The sequence below is a fragment of the Camelus bactrianus genome, chromosome 4 (genome assembly GCF_048773025.1).
Source record: "Camelus bactrianus isolate YW-2024 breed Bactrian camel chromosome 4, ASM4877302v1, whole genome shotgun sequence".
Taxonomy (NCBI): Eukaryota; Metazoa; Chordata; class Mammalia; order Artiodactyla; family Camelidae; genus Camelus; species Camelus bactrianus.
In genome coordinates, this window is record NC_133542.1 from 47,160,843 (window position 1) to 47,180,990 (window position 20,148).

Genomic DNA, 20,148 nt, shown 5'->3' on the forward strand with positions numbered 1-20,148 from the left:
TCTACTCAGTCCCCCCGGGGACATCACAGGCCCAGACATTTATACTATTTTCCCAGAACACACCCTGAATTTCACTGCCCCAGACCCAGAATGCCTTTTTTGTGGCCGTGAAATCCTTCTCATTCTTCAAACACAATTCAAATGTCAGCTCCCCGCGTGCCCTGCCCTGACTTGTTCAGCTGAAATCGTGGCTGGGCTCCTTTGGCACCTGTATGAAGACCTATTAAAGCACTTGTTTTGTAAGTCTTCCCTCCTGGCTCTCTGTGTGTTTGTCTGTTTCCAACATGTGACTATCAACTCCATGGAGCAGAGACTCTTTGTACACACTTTTTAAATTGCTGTCACCTTATATGGAGAAAACACTTGAATGTGTGTTAAATGAATAATACGCATACATGCAAACCCATACCCTTAAGGCAATAATGCAAAAGATGGAAAAAGAGCTCTATAATTACTAAGGCTTTTTAGTAAGCTGTCTATAGCAGTGAAAAAATAGGTGCCTACTAGTAATCGGACTGGTTCAAAAATGAGGGAATAGCAAAACACTGGAATGTTCTGAAACTGTCCAAAGTGATAAATATAAAGGCCACGCAAAAACATGGAAAAGCACACATGGAATAATAGAGGGCAAACACCCTCAGGACACATTTGCTGCTCATTAATGCCAGTTACTTTTGTAAGGCACAGACATAACTGTGTGAGTCCTCTGCTGAAAACCTTTAATGACGCCCCATTACCGAGACAGAATAAACTCCACGTTCCTCACTGGACTGCATAAGGCCTTCCTCATCTGGCCCAAGGCTTTCCACCACGCTGCATGGCAGAGTCGGACTGCCACAGGGATATAAAAGTTCAGGCTCCAGTGACCACAGGACCCAAGATTGCCTGGGACAGACCTGATTTAAGATGCTGGATACCAATGTCACAACTGGTGTCGGACTTTTTCTCGAGCCGCAGTGGACTGTGTGCTAACCCCGAATCTCCTGAACAAAGGCTCAGCTGCCTTTGTTCATGCTGCTCCTTTCACTGGGCATGTCCACTCTCCATCTCCATGAGAGGCCAAGCTCTCCCCCTATTTCAAAATCTAACTCCACTGCCACCTCCCAAATGAGGCCTTCCCACAGCCCCCTCGTCAGAACGGTTCCCTCTCTCGGTATGGCTTTGACAGCACTCATCACCGTCTGCCGAATACGAAGCTGGGAGGGCAGCTCCACGGCCCCTCCCACCTACAGCTTACACCACTGATAAATGCTGACATCAGATGCAGCCTCCGGATCTCAACGCAGCATCCCAGGTAGCCACTATCAACTGACCGGAGTTGTCCGGTGAGTTGAACTCTCCATGCTATTGTTAGTTATCTTAGCATTATTTCTGGGCACATATGTCCTCCAGACTACAGTAACCTCCCAGGGATCAGAGCTGCCTCTTGTTTAGCTTTGTTATCATTATTAGAAGTGCTCAGTAAGTTTGCTGAAATAGAATGGCCACCCATAGTTAACTGGAAGGGAACATAGACACAAAAAGCACAAAACACAGATACAATAACACAAAAGGTGGTGTTACTGAGGTGGGGTAACATGAAATCCGTCTCTGCTCTGCTTGCACCAGTACAGTTGTTTTAGTAATCAAAAATGGTTTCAAACTGGCGGGAGATATAGCTCAGTGCGTGTAGAGCATGTGCTTAGGATGCATGAAGTCTTGGGTTCAATACCCAGTACCTCCAAAAATAATAATAAATTAATTAAAAATAAACCTAATTACCACCCCCCCAAAATTAAAAAAAAGTTTCAAGTGAAGCAGAGACGCGGAGTAGGGAAACAGAGGGGAAGAAGGGACCGAGGGTGAGCAGGATGGTCTGGGTACAAGCTGCACATACCTGACAACCGGATTTCCGTGGTACAGAATATAAATGCCAGCCTCCTTATTTGAAAAGATTTGATTGTTCCGGATGATGCCTTTCCCATTGCCAAGGACAACAATGCCAGAGCGAAGGCCGTGGTGGATCTGGTTACACTGCAAGTGAACGTGAGACACCACAGGAGGCAGATCAGACACGCCCCCGAGAAGCAGTGTGCTCAGTGCTGCCCCAGAGCAGAGCCAGGATGAACCAGCCGAAAAAGCCACGTCGCTGGAGGGTCCCCAGCACAAAACAGAGTGAATAGACCAGGCCACCGCCCTGCCCTTCCCGGGCAGGTGCTCATGTGGGCAGGTGCACATGTGGACACCTGTGAGAACGACTCTCAGGAGAGGAGTCTTCCCCGCCCAGCCTCCTGGGGTGCAGTCACATGGGCCCCTACTGCTGAGGGCTCTTGCCCTTCTTCATCTGCAATGCACACTACTGAACATTTCTGAGCCTCTGAAGAATCCCCCATACAATCATCCAGGGAGGCCATGTCACCCAGGGCTCCCACTTCTCAAGGAGGGGGCAGCACCCCAGCACATGGGAACATTGGCTAAGTGCAGTCCCAAGGGGCCACCCAGGGAATAGGGGAGTCACTGGCTTCTCACTCAGGGTGGGGTGGGGAGGTGCTATGGAAGGTGTGGTCCTGAGGAGCTTAGGTTTCCATGTCCCACGAGGCATGAGGTCACAGAAGATGCATGAGCTAAAAGGACCCTTGGAGACACTCATTCTATCCCTCTCTGTGCAAATGGGGAAACAGACCCAGGGTCGCAGGATGTCTGTAGCAGAGCTGCACCTGAAACCTAGTTTTTCTGTTTCCTAGTCAGTTAGCTGCTTGTGCACAGTGACGGAACTTTTAGGGTACAATAAGTTATAGTAAAACTGTTTCATTCTAATTGTTAATTTACAGCCTAAATACAATCTTATCCTTAACCCAGGAAGCCAGCTGTTTCTCTTCCAAAATTATTTCACCAAAACAAAGTCCAGTTTGCTTTACAGTGTTTCATGCTGCAAGCTCTCCCATTCTTACTCAACCTTCCAGATTTTCCCCTGGAGGATTTGGCAGACTCATTAGGGTAACCACTGCCTACAGTCCCTCACAGGGTTGAAAAGTGCAGGGAGAGAGGTATAAGTAACGGTATTTCCATCCCGTGTCCTTTCACAAAGCCAGGTAATCCTCCTCTCCCCCTCCACCTGCTAAACCGGCCTGTCCCCTCTGTCCCTGGGAAGGCAAACTGCTCTCATCTCTCTGGCAATAGTAGCAATAATTTCCTAAGCCAAAGCCATGCATCAGATACAAGCTACACAGCAGAAGGCGTGAGAGGAAGTGGTTGGCAGTGGACACTGCCGAGGCGTGTCTTTTTAAATACAGTTAGGAACTCGCCTTTCTTGGCATTTGCAAAGGCAGTCTAGCTATACTGGGTTAAGAACATCCACTCTAAGTCAGACTGCCTGGATTCAAATCCCAGCTCTGTCACTAGATGTGTGATTTGGGAAAAGATCCCTAGCCTCTTTGTGCCTCAGTGTCTTTATCGATAAAATGGGGATAATAATAATTCTGTCTCACAGGATTGAGTAAGGATTCAACCATAATGAAATAAATACTTATCAAGTGCTTAGAAAAGTCTCTGGCATTTGTAAGTACTACACCTAAGGGTGGATATTATTTTTCCAAGCCCATAAAAAGTCCATCATGTTTCCCAATTTCTGGGAAATCTGTCTCTCAGAGAAGGCCGGAGTGGAAAAGGGGGCAAATCTCTCATGTCACTGGTCTCACATTCTAGGATTTTCAGTGGCTTTCACACTGAGTTTAAGCTCAAACTCACTATGGCCTCATGATATCCGTGAAACAGAATCTTCAGAACTAAGTGTCCTAAATGTCCTTTTATAGTAAAGAATGAACTAACTTGGTGTTTTATTTTTGATCTCAGTGTGTTTTGGGTCAGACATCTTGTCTTACCAAACTCAAAGCCCATAAGAGTGGGTCAGGCCTGAGGGAGGGATGGCCCTGTGAAATTTCCCTGTCCATCTGGTCCTGTTTCCTTACTGGGAGAGATGTGGGGAAGTAACTTCTCCAAAGTCACTCTTATTACATGGAGAAAGAGACAGAGTCACATGGACACACAGAGAAAAGGGCAGGAACCACTGGCAGACAGAAAGCAATAGCAATTCAAGATGGCAACATCTGCTTAAACATCCTCAGAAAAGGTGAGCCACCGTGAAAAGGGCGCGGAGATGGAGGGAAGTACCAGAATGAGAGGGTTGGACTTTTTCCGGATGTCGACGCCAGCCTCTGCGTTGTGGTAAATGTTGTTGCCGGCGATTAGGCCTCCGCCCTCCAAGCGAAGAAAGATGCCTGATGCTCTGCAGTGGTGAATGTGGTTTCTGAGCATGATGATCTAGGCAGAGAAGAGAGCCATTCGTTCTCCTGTCACAGAGGTGTTTATAAGAACTGCTCGGGGAACACCTGAGTCTGTTCCTTCCCATCTGGTCCGCGCAGTTCCACCTGGTGCAGACCAGCCACGCGCTGCCGTGTGCTCGGAGAACGGGACCGTCTCCGCATCCTGCCCGGCTCTGCCCTGCAGACTCTCCCCCGACCTCACACCGGGTCTTTAATAAGACCTGGATGGAAGCCTGGCCCTGTGCTCCATATTCACAACTTCTGAGCAGGACAAGTAACTGGATGATGGCAGGGAAAGAACCCTTGGAGAAGACAGGGTTTAGTGGTCTGCAAACTCTCCATGCACTGGGGCTGCATGAAGTTTTCCCCAGGGGCCCCAGGGCACAACTGCTTTGAATGGAATCAAGTGCCAGACCCACCACTTCCACACATGCCTGTGCGTAGCTTCATCTGCCTGAGAACGCACCTGAGGGTAAGGGACCACACAGCTCTCCTCTCCCACCTTCCCTTTCACTTTCCATTTTAAAGACAAATGCCTGTTCTTGCCTCTTCTCCATCTCTCTTGATGTATTATTCTGGGGTGGAAAAACCACTGAAACGCCAAACTAAGACACAATTAGATGTGCTGGTATACAGAAAAGGAAGTCTGTTTAAAACAAGGCACCAGCACATGGCTTATTAAGGGGATGTCCTGCCATTTATATTTTCTTTTTGTACTTAATAATTATATCAAAAATCTAGACTTTATTTTAAACAATTAAGTATTGATAATAAATATATATTATGTTAAGCTAAACTGTGTACTAACAATATGTTACATTAGGATAAAACTCTGGGAGGGGTAAGGTATAACAGAAGTACAGTTTCAAGGAGAAGCCTCTGCTTAGGATGGAGAAAGTCGGAAAGAGTATTGCTCCCACACTCACAACAGGAAGATACAAAAACATAACCTTCCTTGAACCCATCAGAGAGCCGAGGTTGCAGAACAACCAACCAGCCTGGAATCTAAGGGAAACAGGCGTCTCCAAGGACACGAGACAGGAACACTTGCCGGAACAGACTCAGGTGCCATACAAGCCGGTAAGAAGGGTTCAGCAAAGGTTTTCATGCGTTGTCAAAGGCCAAGTGTGAACTCATGTGAGAGCACAGAAGCTCCAGGAGCAGTTACATCTATTCACGTCTCCATGAACCTCTCCAGGTGCTCACAGAGAAAGACCGGAGACGGGAGCCAGCCTCCCTCCTGGCGGACGCCCGGGGGAGAGCACAGCAGCCGCTGTTGGAGACGCGCTGAGCCCCTCCCGGGTTGCTCTCCCCTCCCTTCCCCAGGGGATGAGCCCTAAGCAGCAGGGGGAAGGGCAGCAAACCTCATGGCTCTCAAGGAAGAGAACAGAAAAGCAATAAATGCTTTACCACTTGGGGAGGTGGGAGGAAAATGTCTTGGGCCTCGATCACTAGAGCCCCTCCCCAGAGCCGAGGTTGAGACTGGACCACCGAAAAGGGCCCACCGCCAAGGTCCTAAAGCCATGGACACAGCCCCTACCTAAGTCTAAGGATGGACAGGGACACGAGAGAATCCCTGCCACCCACCATGCGACCAGGCTAACCAGCTGGAGCCACAAATGGCAGCAGGCTACTGCTGGGAGGGGCAAGAGCCCGGAGACAGACCCCCTCTGAGGAGCAGGGGCAAAAGGAAGACCTAAAACAGAGAGAAGCCCACTGGCAAGCCAGCCATGGTAATGCTAGAGGAATCGGGAGCCTGTGATTCACTGAACATAATCACAACAACATAACCAGAGCCTAGCGAGACAGGCACGCAGGTTCCCAACACAGACACGACTTACCTCCATCTCTGACTTTCAACTAAAAATTACCAGATACCCGAGAAACAAGACAAAAATCACAGGTAGTGATACTTTTCTTTGTTCCTTCTGCCAGCCTCTACCCTCGTGGGGATGTTCTAGAGGGCAGAGGCAGGGCAGCTGCCCCCTGGCCACCAGATCAAGGCCTTGCTTCTGGGCACCCGGACCAGCTCAGTAAGGTCCGCACTCTTGCCCGCAGCTTCCGCCTGTACTAATGCCACCTGGCGTCTAAGTGTCCCTGATTCTGGGTACTCATGAGACACCGTGGATTGTTGTCATCAAAAACCAGCCAAGATCAGTTTTTCAGGGTCCCTTCTGGAGACTCACGAGGAACAGCTGGCTGTCCATTTCCTACAAAAAGTCCCCTCAGGGCATTAATTCAAGAGGGCTACAACTAAAGCTGTTTAACTTTTCACCTCTCCTTGTCACGACTCCAGCCACCACCTGCTGCCAAGTATGCCTGTCAGGGCACATGGCTCTCTAAAGCCCCAGCCCCGTGTCACCAGATGTCACCAATGTTCCAAACTCCACCTGCCCAGAACTGAGCCCAGCATCCTTCTCTCCACAACCTCACCTTCTCAGCTTCCCACTCCCTGCCTTTGTCTCAGCCACTCAGGCCAGAAATCGAGGCCACATAACCTCAGCTACTCTCTCCCCAAGCGACTGCCCTTTCCCCTCCTCTCCATCTCTGGACCCTAATTATCCACTGCCCCTCATGGACTCTGTCTCTAGCCTGTTCCTCTCCACTCCATCCTCTACAAAGCTGACAGAACGAGCTTTCCAAATGCAGATCTGACCACAATTCTCTGCCTGACATCTTTCAGTGAGTTCCCACTGTCCTCAGGACAACTCCGATCTCCAGCAGGACACTTGTCCCTCAGCTGACTGCCTCCTGCTGACCCCTCCCTGTCTCCTCTTCAGCTCCTACCTCATGCTCCGGCTGCTGAGGCAACTTGTAACTCCCCGAATGTCCCGTGTCCTCTCCGCATCTGGGCCTTCCCGCATACCTCCGGTGCCTCACAGATTCACCCTGCCAACTCCCAGTCTTTCTGCACAGCCTGGCCCAGGCACCAATCCCCCAGGAAAGCTTTTTTTTAAGTCTTTACAAACAAACAAACAAACAAACAAATCAACCCAGTTATGGAGTACTTGCTATGCACCAGACACACTGCTAAGCACCTGATATACACATACAAAGCGAACGCTCACCACACCACGGAGTAGGTAGCATCATTAGTCCAAAGGACATACAGCTTATAAGGGGCAGAGCCAGAATCTGACTCAGAAGCCACACTCTTTAACAATCATGCAAGGAGGAAAGCCCTCCTTGAGGGCTCAACCCACATCCTTCCATCATGGTACCCCTGCAAGCAAAGCTATCACCCACCCCTTTTATCTGACCATCACCTTTTATTCTCTGTTTATAGCACAGTCTTATATTGTGCATTCAGGGTAATGCCACCTGAAATACTCCTTGGAAGTGGACAAAATAAAATTAAGACGAAATTGCTATCAACCATTCCAGGAGCCTTTGGAGACCTGCAAGACCCACATGTGACATGTGTACAATGCGCTTTAGTTTGCTAAGTGCTTCTGCCAATATTATGACACTGGATCCTCACAAACCCCCAGTGAAGGTGGCGGGGCAGGAGTGCTTATTTCCATTTCACAGAAGAGGAAGGTAACGTTCACAGTGAATTAGTGGAGAGGCAAGACTCAAACTTAGGAGCTATGTCATGATTCTTTCTAGAAGACCATGTCTTTCCTTTTTGAAGCCTTTCCCATCCTCAGCTGTTTTCAGGATCTGCAGACTGTCCTGCGGTGCCCAAAGGGGCTGCAGATACGAGGGTGCTTCTGGCATCCGTGGTAGGAGGGACTGCTCTTAGCATGAAGTTACATCTCCATGGGGCTTTCTAAGCCCTGGCAAGGTGGCTTCTGCTCACCTCCCTGCCCATTTTCCAACACCCGCTCCGTCCCCAGCACATTGCTGAATTCAGCCTCACATCCAGGCCCTAGCACACAACGTCTGCTGCCTACACCTGTACTTTGCACCTCCTTTTCACCGCATGCATCCCACCTTCCTTGGCTACCCTCTCCTCGTGTGGGAAGCCACCTCAACCACCCACACAAGCTTGGATCGTGTCTCCCTGAATTTTCTCAGATTCAGGCTAAAGAGCCCTTGTTCCTTCTCCCAAGAGCTGGGTGACATGTTTGAGAAGCAACATAACATAGTTATGGAACTATTCCCTGTTACATTTAGCTTCTAACTTGCTGCGTGACCCTGAGTGAGTCACCTTCCTCTCTAGGCCTGTCTCCTCTTCTGTAAAACAGGAAGAACAGTTTCTGCTCTGTCCAAATCAGATGAGGGACATGAGGCAGAGTGTGTGTTATAAGCTTACAAGATGGTGATTTTTTGAAAAACACAGAATAGCTCCATCAAAGCCCTCCTGCATACAGCCACGGAAGCCCTCTCACCACTCAAAAATCACGTTCCTGATGACCCAGTGAGGCCTCGTGTCTGCACAGTAAGCCTTGGGACAGCACCTTGCTATTGTGTATACACCGCACCGCGTAAGTCAGGTTCCGGAAGACGTTTCCTTCCATCTTGGCTCGGCCGTAGGAGCAAACGAAGACGCCTCCCTTCCCGTCCCGGAAGAGGCACTTGCGGATGAGGCAGCCCTGCACGGAGCTGGCCAGTGCCATCGCCTCCCTGTCCTTCTGTAGCTCCTGCTGCAGTGAGTTCAGCACCAGGCAGCTGGGCAGCTGGATGGATGCTCCCGGCAGAGGGGGGCCCAAAAAGGAGCCCCCCAGGACCGGCCGCGGGCCCTGCACCTGGTAGGACAGTCTGTACGTGAGCTGGTCCTCATCCTCATCCTCACCGCTGGGACTCAGGCCTCCGTCGCTGCTGTCTGGGGTCCGGGCCACCCTTTCCCCATCACTGCCCACCTCTGCCTCCTGTGAGCCAGCCTTAGGGGAGCTAGAGGCTGGGCTGGTAGGACTCTGGCTGCCCTCAATGACAATGCCACAGGTCCTCGGGCTCCAGGCCTGGTCCCTGCTCTCCAGGTCCAGGGACATTAAAGAGTCAGAGTCCTCTGTGGGGAGCACGCTGGGAGAGGACTTGATAAGCCCTAAGAGATACGCGTAGGCCCAGTTCTTTTCTGAGGACGGATGGCCCTCAACAGTCACAGAGTTGTTTTCACTGCCCACAAATTCACAGTTTTCCAGGACACACAGCGGCACATTGTGCAGAAAGACATGGGTGTTTTTGAAGGAACAAAACTTCATTTGGCAGGTGCCTGGGCCATGGACCTGGATGTGCCCATTCTCAAAGTTGCAGTTGTCAAACTGGACATGACCCGAAGTTGTCTGGGGAATGGAAAAGAGAGAGTGGGTGTAACAGGGATAAGATTTGTTTTGCTAGTCAGAGCTCTAACTGCTCGTAAGGGAGTGGAGCCTGGAGAAGCCATTTGTCCTGCTCAAGTTCCCTTCCCCCCAGGGCACATGTCTGCTGGGCCCGGGAGGAACCCGGAGCTGCTCTGCATAAGGAAGATCACTTGCAGCTGCCCGCCCACCCCTCCTTCCAACCCCAAAGGGCAGGGGACAACAGTGGATACGGATTGTGGCAGAGAAGTTCACTCTCTGCAGCACAGCCCTTCCTAAAACCCTCGTCTCAAGTAAATTCCCCCAATACTCATGAAGTGCTTACTGAGGATAAATCATACATATTAAAGTGACAGCCAGTCTGCCTGGGCAGAGAGCAAGCCAGGGTTGGCATGCCTGGGAGGTGAAATGGAGTAGGGGGAAGGTGCTGAATGCTCAGTGGGATGCTGGTGAGATGGAACTGACACATGTTGATACTGGAGGTGAATCCCAGGAGAATGTCACTCCAGGGATGATCAGAAATGAGGGGGAGAGCTTCAGATTTTCACACACATGGGAGCTGGCTGGGACGCAAGCCCACCACCACCAAGCCCTCTGGCAGGTGAGGGGTCCCAGGTGGAGTCTTGGTCACATGGAGACTGTGCCCCATCACGTGGTGCTCCTCCAGGTCTCACTCTCAGAAGCACTCTCCCTTCCTTCGCATCCTCCCTCGGCCCCGCAAGCCTGCCTCCACCTGAGCCTGCTGCCCCGTGGCTCCCCACAGAGCGCCAGCCTGTGCCTGGACTCAGGGCAGAGCCGGGCGAAGCTGGAGGACTGACAGGGGCCCAGATGGGCCAGGAGGGCCTGAGCTCTGCCACAGGTGCTAGAGAAGTCTGTGTGGGAACTGGTGCTGGTGCACAACTACAGCAAGAGACAGCAGGCCACGTCCCTACAGAGGGGGACACGGTGTGCTGAGCAGTGGCTGAGGGCACAGCCCCCAGCTCGGCCTCTTCCAAGTGCATTACTTTGGACAAATCCATCACTTCTCCAAGCCTCAGTTTCTCAGTCAGCAATATGGGGCTCACTAGCTAACAAAGCACAAGGCACAGAGCCAGACACAAAGTTGGCACCCGATGAAAGTTAGCTGTTAACCATCTGCGGTCAGGAACAGGAGGAGCAGAGAGTCCCCTGGGGTGGGGGAGGCGTGCAGCCCCACCACACAGCTCCCCCAGCCCCTCAGCTCTCCGGGCCTGACAGAGAAGCCCAGCCATTCTGTATTCCTTAAGAAGAGCTGTTTCTGGATTTCACACCAAGTTCCATGAGATGTACTGAACCATAAAATGAGGGAGTGTCTCATGATCTCATTTAGCAATCCAGACATACCCACCCGTTGGACAATTTTCACTTTCTCCAGCAGTGACCTCCCTTGAGAGCCTGTCCCAGACCTTAACTCCCCTTAGCTTCCCTAGTTCTTCCCTATGACTAACCTAATTTTCTCTTGCTGCAGTTTAAGTCTATTTTCTCTTGCCTGGTCATCTCTGCATGCAAATACCAGCTCTCTAGAGATGCAGAGCCATTCCTAAGGTTTTCCTTGGAAGTTAGAGAAAATGGCTGTGAATTCACTCTGGCCTTTGCATTTTTCAGACAAGGTCATCCTAGCCCCTTGTCCTGTTTTTATTTAAGAGACAATCATGGACTGAGCATTATTATACACCAAGCACTAAGCCAGATGGTGGGCTAGGCTATAAAGAAGTCTACAGCTAGAGCTCATCCCTCAAGGATCTACGGCTGCATTTCTGAGGGGAAAGCAGAGGCTGAAATGAACAAATGACTCTAAGAATGAATACCTCTGAAACATGAAGGGTCTGGAAACCAACTCTTCTTCTAGGTCTGCAGATAAGCACAGGAGGACCTCATCGGTCCTTCTGAAACATTCCAGGCCTAAATAGCAAGCAGCCTTTTAAGTTCCCAGGCAATACAGCACAATGTAATTTCAGAAATGCTTAGAATCAAAGGCCTGGATTTGAGTTCTAACCTCACTAATCATCTACTTGAGAAAGTTACTCAGCATCTTTGAGCCTCAGTGTCCCTCATCTGTAAAATGGGGATGCATCTACTCTGTCTACCATAACTGTCCCAGCTTTTCCCCTACGAAGTCTGAGACCCTTGTTTAGGCTCAGTTTGCTCACCTCTAAAGCCACATGACACTACCCATCTTAGTAATGGCTGTAAAATACGTACCTGGCACACAGCGAGTGCATCATAAATGATTGGTGGAATAATGATCATTACAAACCTGAGACAATTTCGTTGTTATTGGTAGACTAGTGGCAATCTAATTTTCGTTGACTAGGTACAAAATCCATGTACTGCAATCAGTTTCTAGGCAATGTAAAAGCTGTAGACTGTTCTGCCAGGAGCTACCAACACCCCAACACATGCTTGTCCTTGAACATAACTGCTCTGTGTTCCTAGAAGGAATGTGTTGTCCTGATATTTCCTGACCCTCTCTCCAGTCATCTTTGGCAAAAGCTAGACCTTCACTGACCCTCCACAGGATGGGGCTAACGCGCTGAAGGTCACTGGCCTGCAGAACCTCCCCTCTTCGGCCCTCTCTGGGAATGCTGCCAGGTACAGCCAACCAGTTCTCTGCCTATCACCACGTGGCCTGCTCCCGGAACCTGGCTTTCCCACCTGGCTGCTCTACCTGTGGCTCCAGTTGGTCCAGTTTGGAAGGGAAGAAGTACAAAGCAATTTGGGCCTCCAGTCCAAGGCTCATGTTTTAAAATATAGCTTTGCCAGGAATAAAGCAGAATGTTGATCTTTACTGATCCCTGGGCCTCTCTGTCAACTTGTACAGAACTCAGAGGAGTATATTATTGGAATAATGACTCAACTCTCAATTCCAACAAAAAAAGAGGTTACAGACCCACTGACAAAAGGCCAAGGCCCAGGGTCAGGAAGGGAGAGGCCATCCATCTGATGTGCACACCCACCTTAAACATGAAGGGTGAGAACCAGGCCGGCATGAAGACGAGGTTGCACAGATGCATGGTGGAGCACTGCTGGTCAATGCTGGCTAGCAGGGCCACCTCGCCCAACTTTCCGTGGCCTACGATCTCCACGGGCACCTTCAGGATGACTTCACCTTGCTCCTCATGCATACCTGGGAACAGCAGGATGCGGTCAAATAGGCTGGCCATGGCCAGGGCACTGCCTAGGCTGTGAAACTCATGGCCTGGCCCGACACTCAGGGTACGGCGCGTCCTCCTCCGGCGAAACAGTGAAAAGCAGACAGAGGTCTCCAAGATCGCGGCATTCTTCGTCCACGTCTTGGAGGCAAGGTAATGCTGCTTGAAGGCCTCCCTCCAAGACTCGGGCTCCACATCAGGCTGGTTGGGCCAGTTGGGGTGGCGGCACTCGATGCAGTCTAGACACAGCTGCCGCCAGCGAGTTCTGTCGAGACTGAGGATCAGGTCATGCCAGGCCCTGCACACCAGGCTGCAGCGGCCCAGGTCGGGAAGGTGCAGGTAGCCCAAGATCATGCGCCACAGCTCCAGAGGGAGGCCGCCGGCCTCCATGGTCACCTGAGAGACTGATACAAAACAAAAGAGGTTTTTGTCTACCCTGCTTACCAGCCCCTTCTTAAAATACCCCCTGCCTTCTGAGCCCAGGGGTGAACAAGCACCTAGGCCCACCCAATCACAGGACTCCATTCACTCAGTCAGCATCCTTCCCTGGGCGCTTTCTACCTGGAGTCAGCAGGGAAGACTCTCTTTTCTCTTAAAGACACTATAAGGCTATGACCCTGGAACTGCTGGCAGCCACGTTCCCCAGCTTGTGGAGAAAATCTTGTGTCACCAAAGCCAAAGAGAAGTGAGGAGAGATGGAAGATGAAAACCGAAAAAGAGAAAAACAGTGAGCACACGTGTCTGTGTCCTGGTGGTACTGATTCCAGATTCTTGAAGATGCCCTGGAATCTTCCTTCAAGTCTGTGAGGCACCTCAAGGGCTTTCTAACATATTCCCCTTCTGCTGAAGCTGGTTTGATTTGGGTTTGTGTGACTTGTAACTAAGAGTCTGAATACAGAGGGCACCTGCCTTTGGCTGTTATGGTCCTAGAGCTCTATGTCTCCTCATTACAGATCAAATCCTCCCTCATGTGAGGCAGCCTCAGGAAAGGCTGCTGCTGGATCAGAGCTGCGGGTTTTGGTCCTGGCTCTGCCACTGGTTATTGCTGTAACCCTAGTGTCCCAAACATCTACAGGGCTGGCTGCTCAGCCATCTGCCCCCTTGCTTTTTTCTGGAAAATACCTTCCCCTCACCATCAGTTTACGCCAGTTGGTTACAGAGGTAGGGCTTCCCACAGCCATGTGTGTACAACAGCACCACCCAGGCTCCTGGCCGCAAATGCCTGGACTCCAGATGGCTCCACTGGGCCACCAGGCTCTCCAGGGGAATATGAGTTGTGATTCTACAATCAGGTTGACTCTTTCCTGAATAGAAGGGAACGAATGGCTTGTTTCCTAAGCTATAAACTTAGGAACAGTTGTTAGTGACCATTTTTTCTGGGGGTGGGGGAGGCTGGAAGCAGAAGAAGCTGGTGTGCTCTGAGAGAATGAATCAGAGACAGAAAAAAGCAGAGAGAAGGGCAGAAACAAGGGGCATCCAGTGTCCCTGCCGCACACTAGGTCATGGCTCCAGTCTCTCCTGAGCTCAGCTTCATCCTTGCCGTTTGAATCCCATCAGCTACTTAAGCTGGCTTCGTTGCATTTCTGTTATTCATGTCTAATTTAAAGCTCTCTCATTTATCAGTGTCTGTTTTCCCACTTGAAAAACCAGGGGACAGAGTTAGATGACCTAGCAACTTCCAAGTCTGAACCCCACAAAGTCTCCAGACAACTAGAAACTAAAACTAGAAACAGGGCAGACTTCACCACTGACTCTAATAATCAAGTTGTCTGCCTCTCCAGGCCCGGGTTTCCCTCTCAGTTCTGTGAAAATGATGATCACATTTGTTAGCTGTCTAAGCCCCGAGAAGGCTAGAAGCACAGATGTGTGATTATGTCTGAGAAATTCTAAGCCTCCTCCAGACAGGTGTGGCTTCAACTCTACAGATAAGTATCAGAGCTCGGGTACGTAGGTTTTTGTATCATGATCACCCAGTGAGACTGTACGAAGTCCTCAGCAGCACTGGAGAAAAGCTGGCTCTGGACCGGTGAGCATTACGTACAGAGGAAAGGCTGGGCTCTGACCCCCGCAGATGAACGCCACTTTACTCACGGTGGTTTCTGTGACACCTGTGTCTCCCGTTCCTCCCCCAACTTCTTTAGCTACACCTCTTCAGGCTTTTAAGGAGAAGAACGTTCTTCTAGCCCTTCTCTGACCACCCTGTAGCTAAGTGATCCTATTCATTCCCTCGGCTTCAACTACCAGTATAAATTCAGGACTACAAAATCCAAGTCTCCAGCCCCAACTGTCTCTTTCAAGCTCCATACATGAACACTCAACTGCTGGCCCGGCATTTCTACTTGGATGTTCCACAGCTACTAAATACTCAGCATCATATCCAAACCGGAGTCCCAACTTCCACTTCAGGCCGTGACAGAATCCTGGACCTGGATTCTCCTTCCTGTTATAATCAACCGTAAAGCTGGACAAAATACCCGAGGCGACAGGGCACATGCTTTCAGCCACTGAACAGCAAGCCAGGCAGGACTGTGGTCAGAGAGCAGGGAAATGGGGACAGCGCAAGACCACTCCAGCTGTCATCCTGGGGCACCTTCTTACTGTGGGGCAGTGCGATGGAGCCCAAGCAGAGTGTAGTCTACCGAGCAGGCAGATTTGAGTTCTGAGCTGAAGCGGCTGGAATCCGCGAGGCAGGGTGCTAGAAACAGCGAGTGGCACAGAGCTGGCGGGGTAGGCTGGGTGGGCAGTTTCCTGGCTGGGAGCTGGACAACACTCACACCCAGGGCAGTACTTCACCAGACCTAGCAGATTTTTTTTTCTGCTGTGGAGTAAGTGGTGATGCCAGACTTCACACAGAGCTGGCAGACAGTGCAATTCCAGCCCAGAATATGGCGTGTTCACACAGAGATTCAGAAAGCATATGCCATGGGAATAAAACCAAACTGGAAGAATAAAAGCAAGCCTGACAGGATCAAAGGGTTCTGCCAGTAACTTAACTGCTTGCTACAATAAAATTTAACACTCAAAAAAAAAAAAAAAAAAAAAAAAAAGACAACATGATCTAGACTCCCTCAACATGTCAGCTACAAGACAATGCAGTGTTGGCATAAGAAAACCAGAGTCTAGACATAGATCTGTATGTAAACTGGTCAACTGATTTTTTGACAAAAACGTCAATGCAATTCAGCGGATAAAGAAAAGGCTTTTCATCAAATCATGCTGGAAAAACTTGATACCCAAAGGAAAAATAAACTTTTTAACTCTTACCTCACACCATACACCAAAAATTAGCTCAAAGTTGATTACAGACCTAAACATAAAAACTAAATCTATAAAGTTCCTAGAGGAAAATATATTTGCAACCTTGGGGGAGGCAAAGATTTCTGAGACACAAAAGATATTAACCATTAAAAAAAACCTTAGTCTATCAAAATTAAAATTCTTTGTTCATCAAAAGACCATTAGGAAAAGGAAAAGACAAGTGATAGAATGGGAAAAAATATTTGCAATAAAACATACATAGGACAAAGGGCTTGAACCTAGTATATACGAAGAAATCCTACAACTCGGTAGTAACAAAATCCAATAAAAATTAGGCACAAAGATTTGAACAGAAACTTCACAAAGGAAAAATGAATGGCCAATAAATTCATGGAGACACACAACATCATTAGTACTCATTATTACTCAATTTGTACTAAAACCATAATGAGCTGTATGTGTGTGTTTCACACACACTGAAACGGCTAAAATTAAGAACACTGAAAGCATCAAAGCAGCAAACATGTGACGCAACTACAACTCTCACACTGCTGGCAGAAATATGAAATGCTACAATCACTTTAGGAAATTGGCAGTTTCCTTTGCAGTTACACATACACCTATCCTGTGACCCACGACTCCCACTCCTAGATATTTACCCAAGATAGGTGAAAATGTGCATCTACAAAAGGACTTGTGTAAGAATGTTTACAGCAGCTTTACTAATAGTAAAACAAACAAACAAACAGAAAACAACCCAAATGTCCATCAACAGAAGAGTGGATCAACAAATAGTGGTAAATTCATACAATGGAATACTATTCAGCAGTAAAAAGGGATGAAGTACTGATACACACAACAACATGGATGAACTGCAAAAAGAGTATGTTAGGCAAAAGAAACTAGTCACAAAAGACTACATACTGTATGATTCCATTTAGGTGAAGTTCAGAAACAGAAAAAATAACCTATGGTGATAAAAATCAGAACAGTGCTTGCCAATGGGTAGGACTGACTAGCAGGGGTCAAGAGGAAACTTTGGGAGTGAAGGATATGTTTTATATCTTCACTGGTATGTTAGTTACACGGGTGCACACATCTAAAATAGCTTCCATTCTGTGCATTTTATTGTATGTAAACTTCATCTCCAATTTAGTAAACCTCCTTGATTTCTTTTCTCTCTCCTTCCTTCACCCTCTCCCCCAGGCAGTCTCTCAAGCTCTGGGGTTCTGCCTCCTTAAGAATTCTCAAATTAGTCATTTCCTCTATCACTGTGTTATTTCTGGCTTCACCATCTTTAGTTTGGATTATTACAGTAGATTCTTAACTGGTCTCCCTGGAACTGGTCCCACTTCCATCCAATCATATGACATTCAGTTGCCAGGAGAATCTTGCTATAATATGAATCTGGTCATGCCACTTGGTGTAAAATTCTTCAGTGGCTCCCTATGGCTTCTAGGATAAAGCCTAGTCCAGGAGGCAGGTCACAAGCTTGTCTATTTCTCGAGCCTCATCCCTGACACTCCTCTTCCCCTCCCCTCACTCTCCTGATAACACCTACAGAGGGCCTTTCCTCATCTGTTCTCCTTAGAGATTAAGTGCATCCTCTGGCTTCCCACAGCAACCTGAGAACAGCCCTATCACAGCCTTTTAAAAATGTAAAACTAAACAGAGGACACAAAGCACATGTGTAGTTAGAGAATCATTTTCTAAGGCAAACATCCTGTTAACCACCTCCTAGATCAAAAAGTGGAATTTTGCCAGACACTCCAGAAGCCTCTCCATGTGCCCCATCCCAATCCCCCCTCCCCAAGGTAAACGTTTCCCTTCTGACTGTGCAGTGGTCCCTTCCTTGAGTCTCTTTGTGTTTAGCACCTAAGTACACACTCTTAGATACTACAATTTAGTTTCGTCCTTAGGTTTTCAGCTTGATATGTGTTTCATTCCCATTCTATCTATAGGTTCCCCTTTCAACCCTTTCTTTTCTTTACAATGTATCTGTTGAAGAACTTGAACCATTTGACCAAAATTTCTCAGTCTGGACTTCTCTGTATACATTTTTGTGAGAGTTCAACTTGTTGCCCTGCCAGCTGTATTCCCTGTGTATTGGCAGCTGGAGCCGGAGGCCTGACCAGACTCAGTCACATTCCTTTAGCAAGGCTGCGAACGGTCATGTGTCTTTCCATCGGGACATGTCCACAAGGCTGGCTGTCACTTTTTTGATGTTAGTGCCCGCAGATGCCCCAGGCTTAGATCCATTCATTTCCTGGGGTAACAAAACGGGATACTCCAACTGGATTCTTTGGTTTTGATTTATTTGCTGAAATAACTTCATTAGGAAAGTCATCTCTGCATTTACCATTTGGTTGCCCAGAGAGACAGTCCACTTAGGAATGGCCAGCTTGACTCTTTCATTCCCCAGGTTTCAAGATGATGAATTTGAATTCCCCTGTTACTCTTTGAAGGTAACCAATTTGGGTTGTGTGTGTGTGTGTGTTTAAACTATAATTATGAAGAGATGGATTTAAACATATTCTCCAGATTTCAAGTCTTTGAATTTGCTATTCTTACTGAAGTTCATTTTGAGCCATCTTCGGCCTCAATTTAGTTCCTCAGTCCTTTTGGCACAAGTGGTCTTTGATAGTTTCCCTGCTCTACGGTATGTCAAGATGTGCCTGGCTCATTTTTTACATCTCTTGCCCAGACATTTCTCTAAAAATCTGTTTTTTTTAACTGAAATTTTTATCAAGATAATTGTAGATAACTGTAGGTCTCTATGAAGTTGTAAGAAATAATACAGAGATCTCTCGTATGCTTTGCCCAATTTCCCCCAGTGGTAACACTTTGCAAAACTATATTATAATACCACAGTGACACTGATACGATCTACCACCTTATTCAGATTTCCCATTTTACTGGTACTCGTTTTTGTGTGTCTGTATTACATTCTGTACCATTTTATCACCTGTGTAGGTTTATGTACCCACTACCCACAGTCAAGACACTAACAGATCCAACACCACAGGGTCCTTCATATTACCTTTTTATAATCACACCTACCACCCTCCTGACTCCTCTTCCCGTCCTTAATCCCTGACAACCACTAATCTGTCCTCAATTTCCAAAATTGTGCCACTTCAAAAACTACTAGAGCTGATAAAAGAATTTGGCAAGGTAGCAGGATATGTTCTGCATTAACATACAAAAATCAGTTGCATTTTTTTACACTAACAATGAAATATCAGAAAAGGGAAGTAAAGAAAAAATCCCTTTTAAAATCACATCCAAAAAAAAGTAAAATACTTAGGAATAAATCTAACCAAGGAGGTGAAAGACTCATATGCTGAGAACCACAAAACATTGATTAAAGATGATTTAAAGAAATGGAAAGATATTCCATGCTCTTGGACTGGAAGAATTTAATACTGTTAAAATGGATGTGCTACCCAAAGCAATTTACAGACTTAAATGTGATCCATATCAAATTACCCAGGACATTTTTCACAGAACTAGAATAATCCTAAAATTTATATGGAATCACAAAAGACCCAGAATTGCCAAAGCAATACTGAAGAAAAAGAACAAAGCCGGAGGAATAAAACTCCCGGATGTCAGACAGAGCTTCAGTAATCAAAACAGCATGGTACTGGCACAAAAACAGACATATGGATCAATGGAACAGAATAGAGTCCAGAAATAAATCCACACACCTATGGTCAATTAATCTTTGACAAAGGAGGCAAGAATATACAATGTTGAAAAGACAATCTCTTCAGGAAGTGGTGTTGGGAAAGTTGGACAACTGCACGTAAATCAATGAAGTTAGAACACTCCCTCACTTCATACACAAAAATAAACCTAAAATGGCTTAAAGATTTAAACAGAAGACAAACACTATAAACCTCCTAGAAGAAAACATAAGCAAAACATTTTCTGACATAAATCTTAGCAATGTTCTCCTAGGGCACTCTACCCAGGCAATAGAAACAAAAACTAAAATAAACAAATGGGACCTAATTAAACATAAGCTTTTGCACAGCAAAGGAAACCATAAACAAAACAAAAATACAACCTACAGAATGGGAAAAAATACTTGCAAATGATGCAACTGACAAGGGCTTAATCTCCAGAATATACAAACAGCTCATACAACTTAATAACAAAAAATCAAACCCAATC

At 47.6% G+C, this 20,148-nt stretch overlaps 1 protein-coding gene across 5 annotated transcripts in view; it reads right to left on the bottom strand.

Moving 5' to 3' along the window:
• The window catches only part of FBXO10 (F-box protein 10), a 45,683-nt gene that overhangs the window by 12,533 nt on the left and 13,002 nt on the right, over nucleotides 1-20,148 (bottom strand). For 4 of the 5 annotated variants that reach the window (XM_074361848.1, XM_074361847.1, XM_074361849.1 and 1 more), the window contains exons 2-5: nucleotides 12,517-13,115; nucleotides 8,705-9,526; nucleotides 4,150-4,299; nucleotides 1,877-2,013 (exon numbers count right to left, since the gene is read on the bottom strand). In XM_074361848.1, coding sequence (XP_074217949.1) covers nucleotides 1,877-2,013; nucleotides 4,150-4,299; nucleotides 8,705-9,526; nucleotides 12,517-13,101 — 1,694 coding nt within the window. In that variant the 5' untranslated portion in view covers nucleotides 13,102-13,115. The remainder of the gene's footprint in view (nucleotides 1-1,876; nucleotides 2,014-4,149; nucleotides 4,300-8,704; nucleotides 9,527-12,516; nucleotides 13,116-20,148) is intronic. The other variant, XM_074361851.1, reaches the window with a different exon arrangement.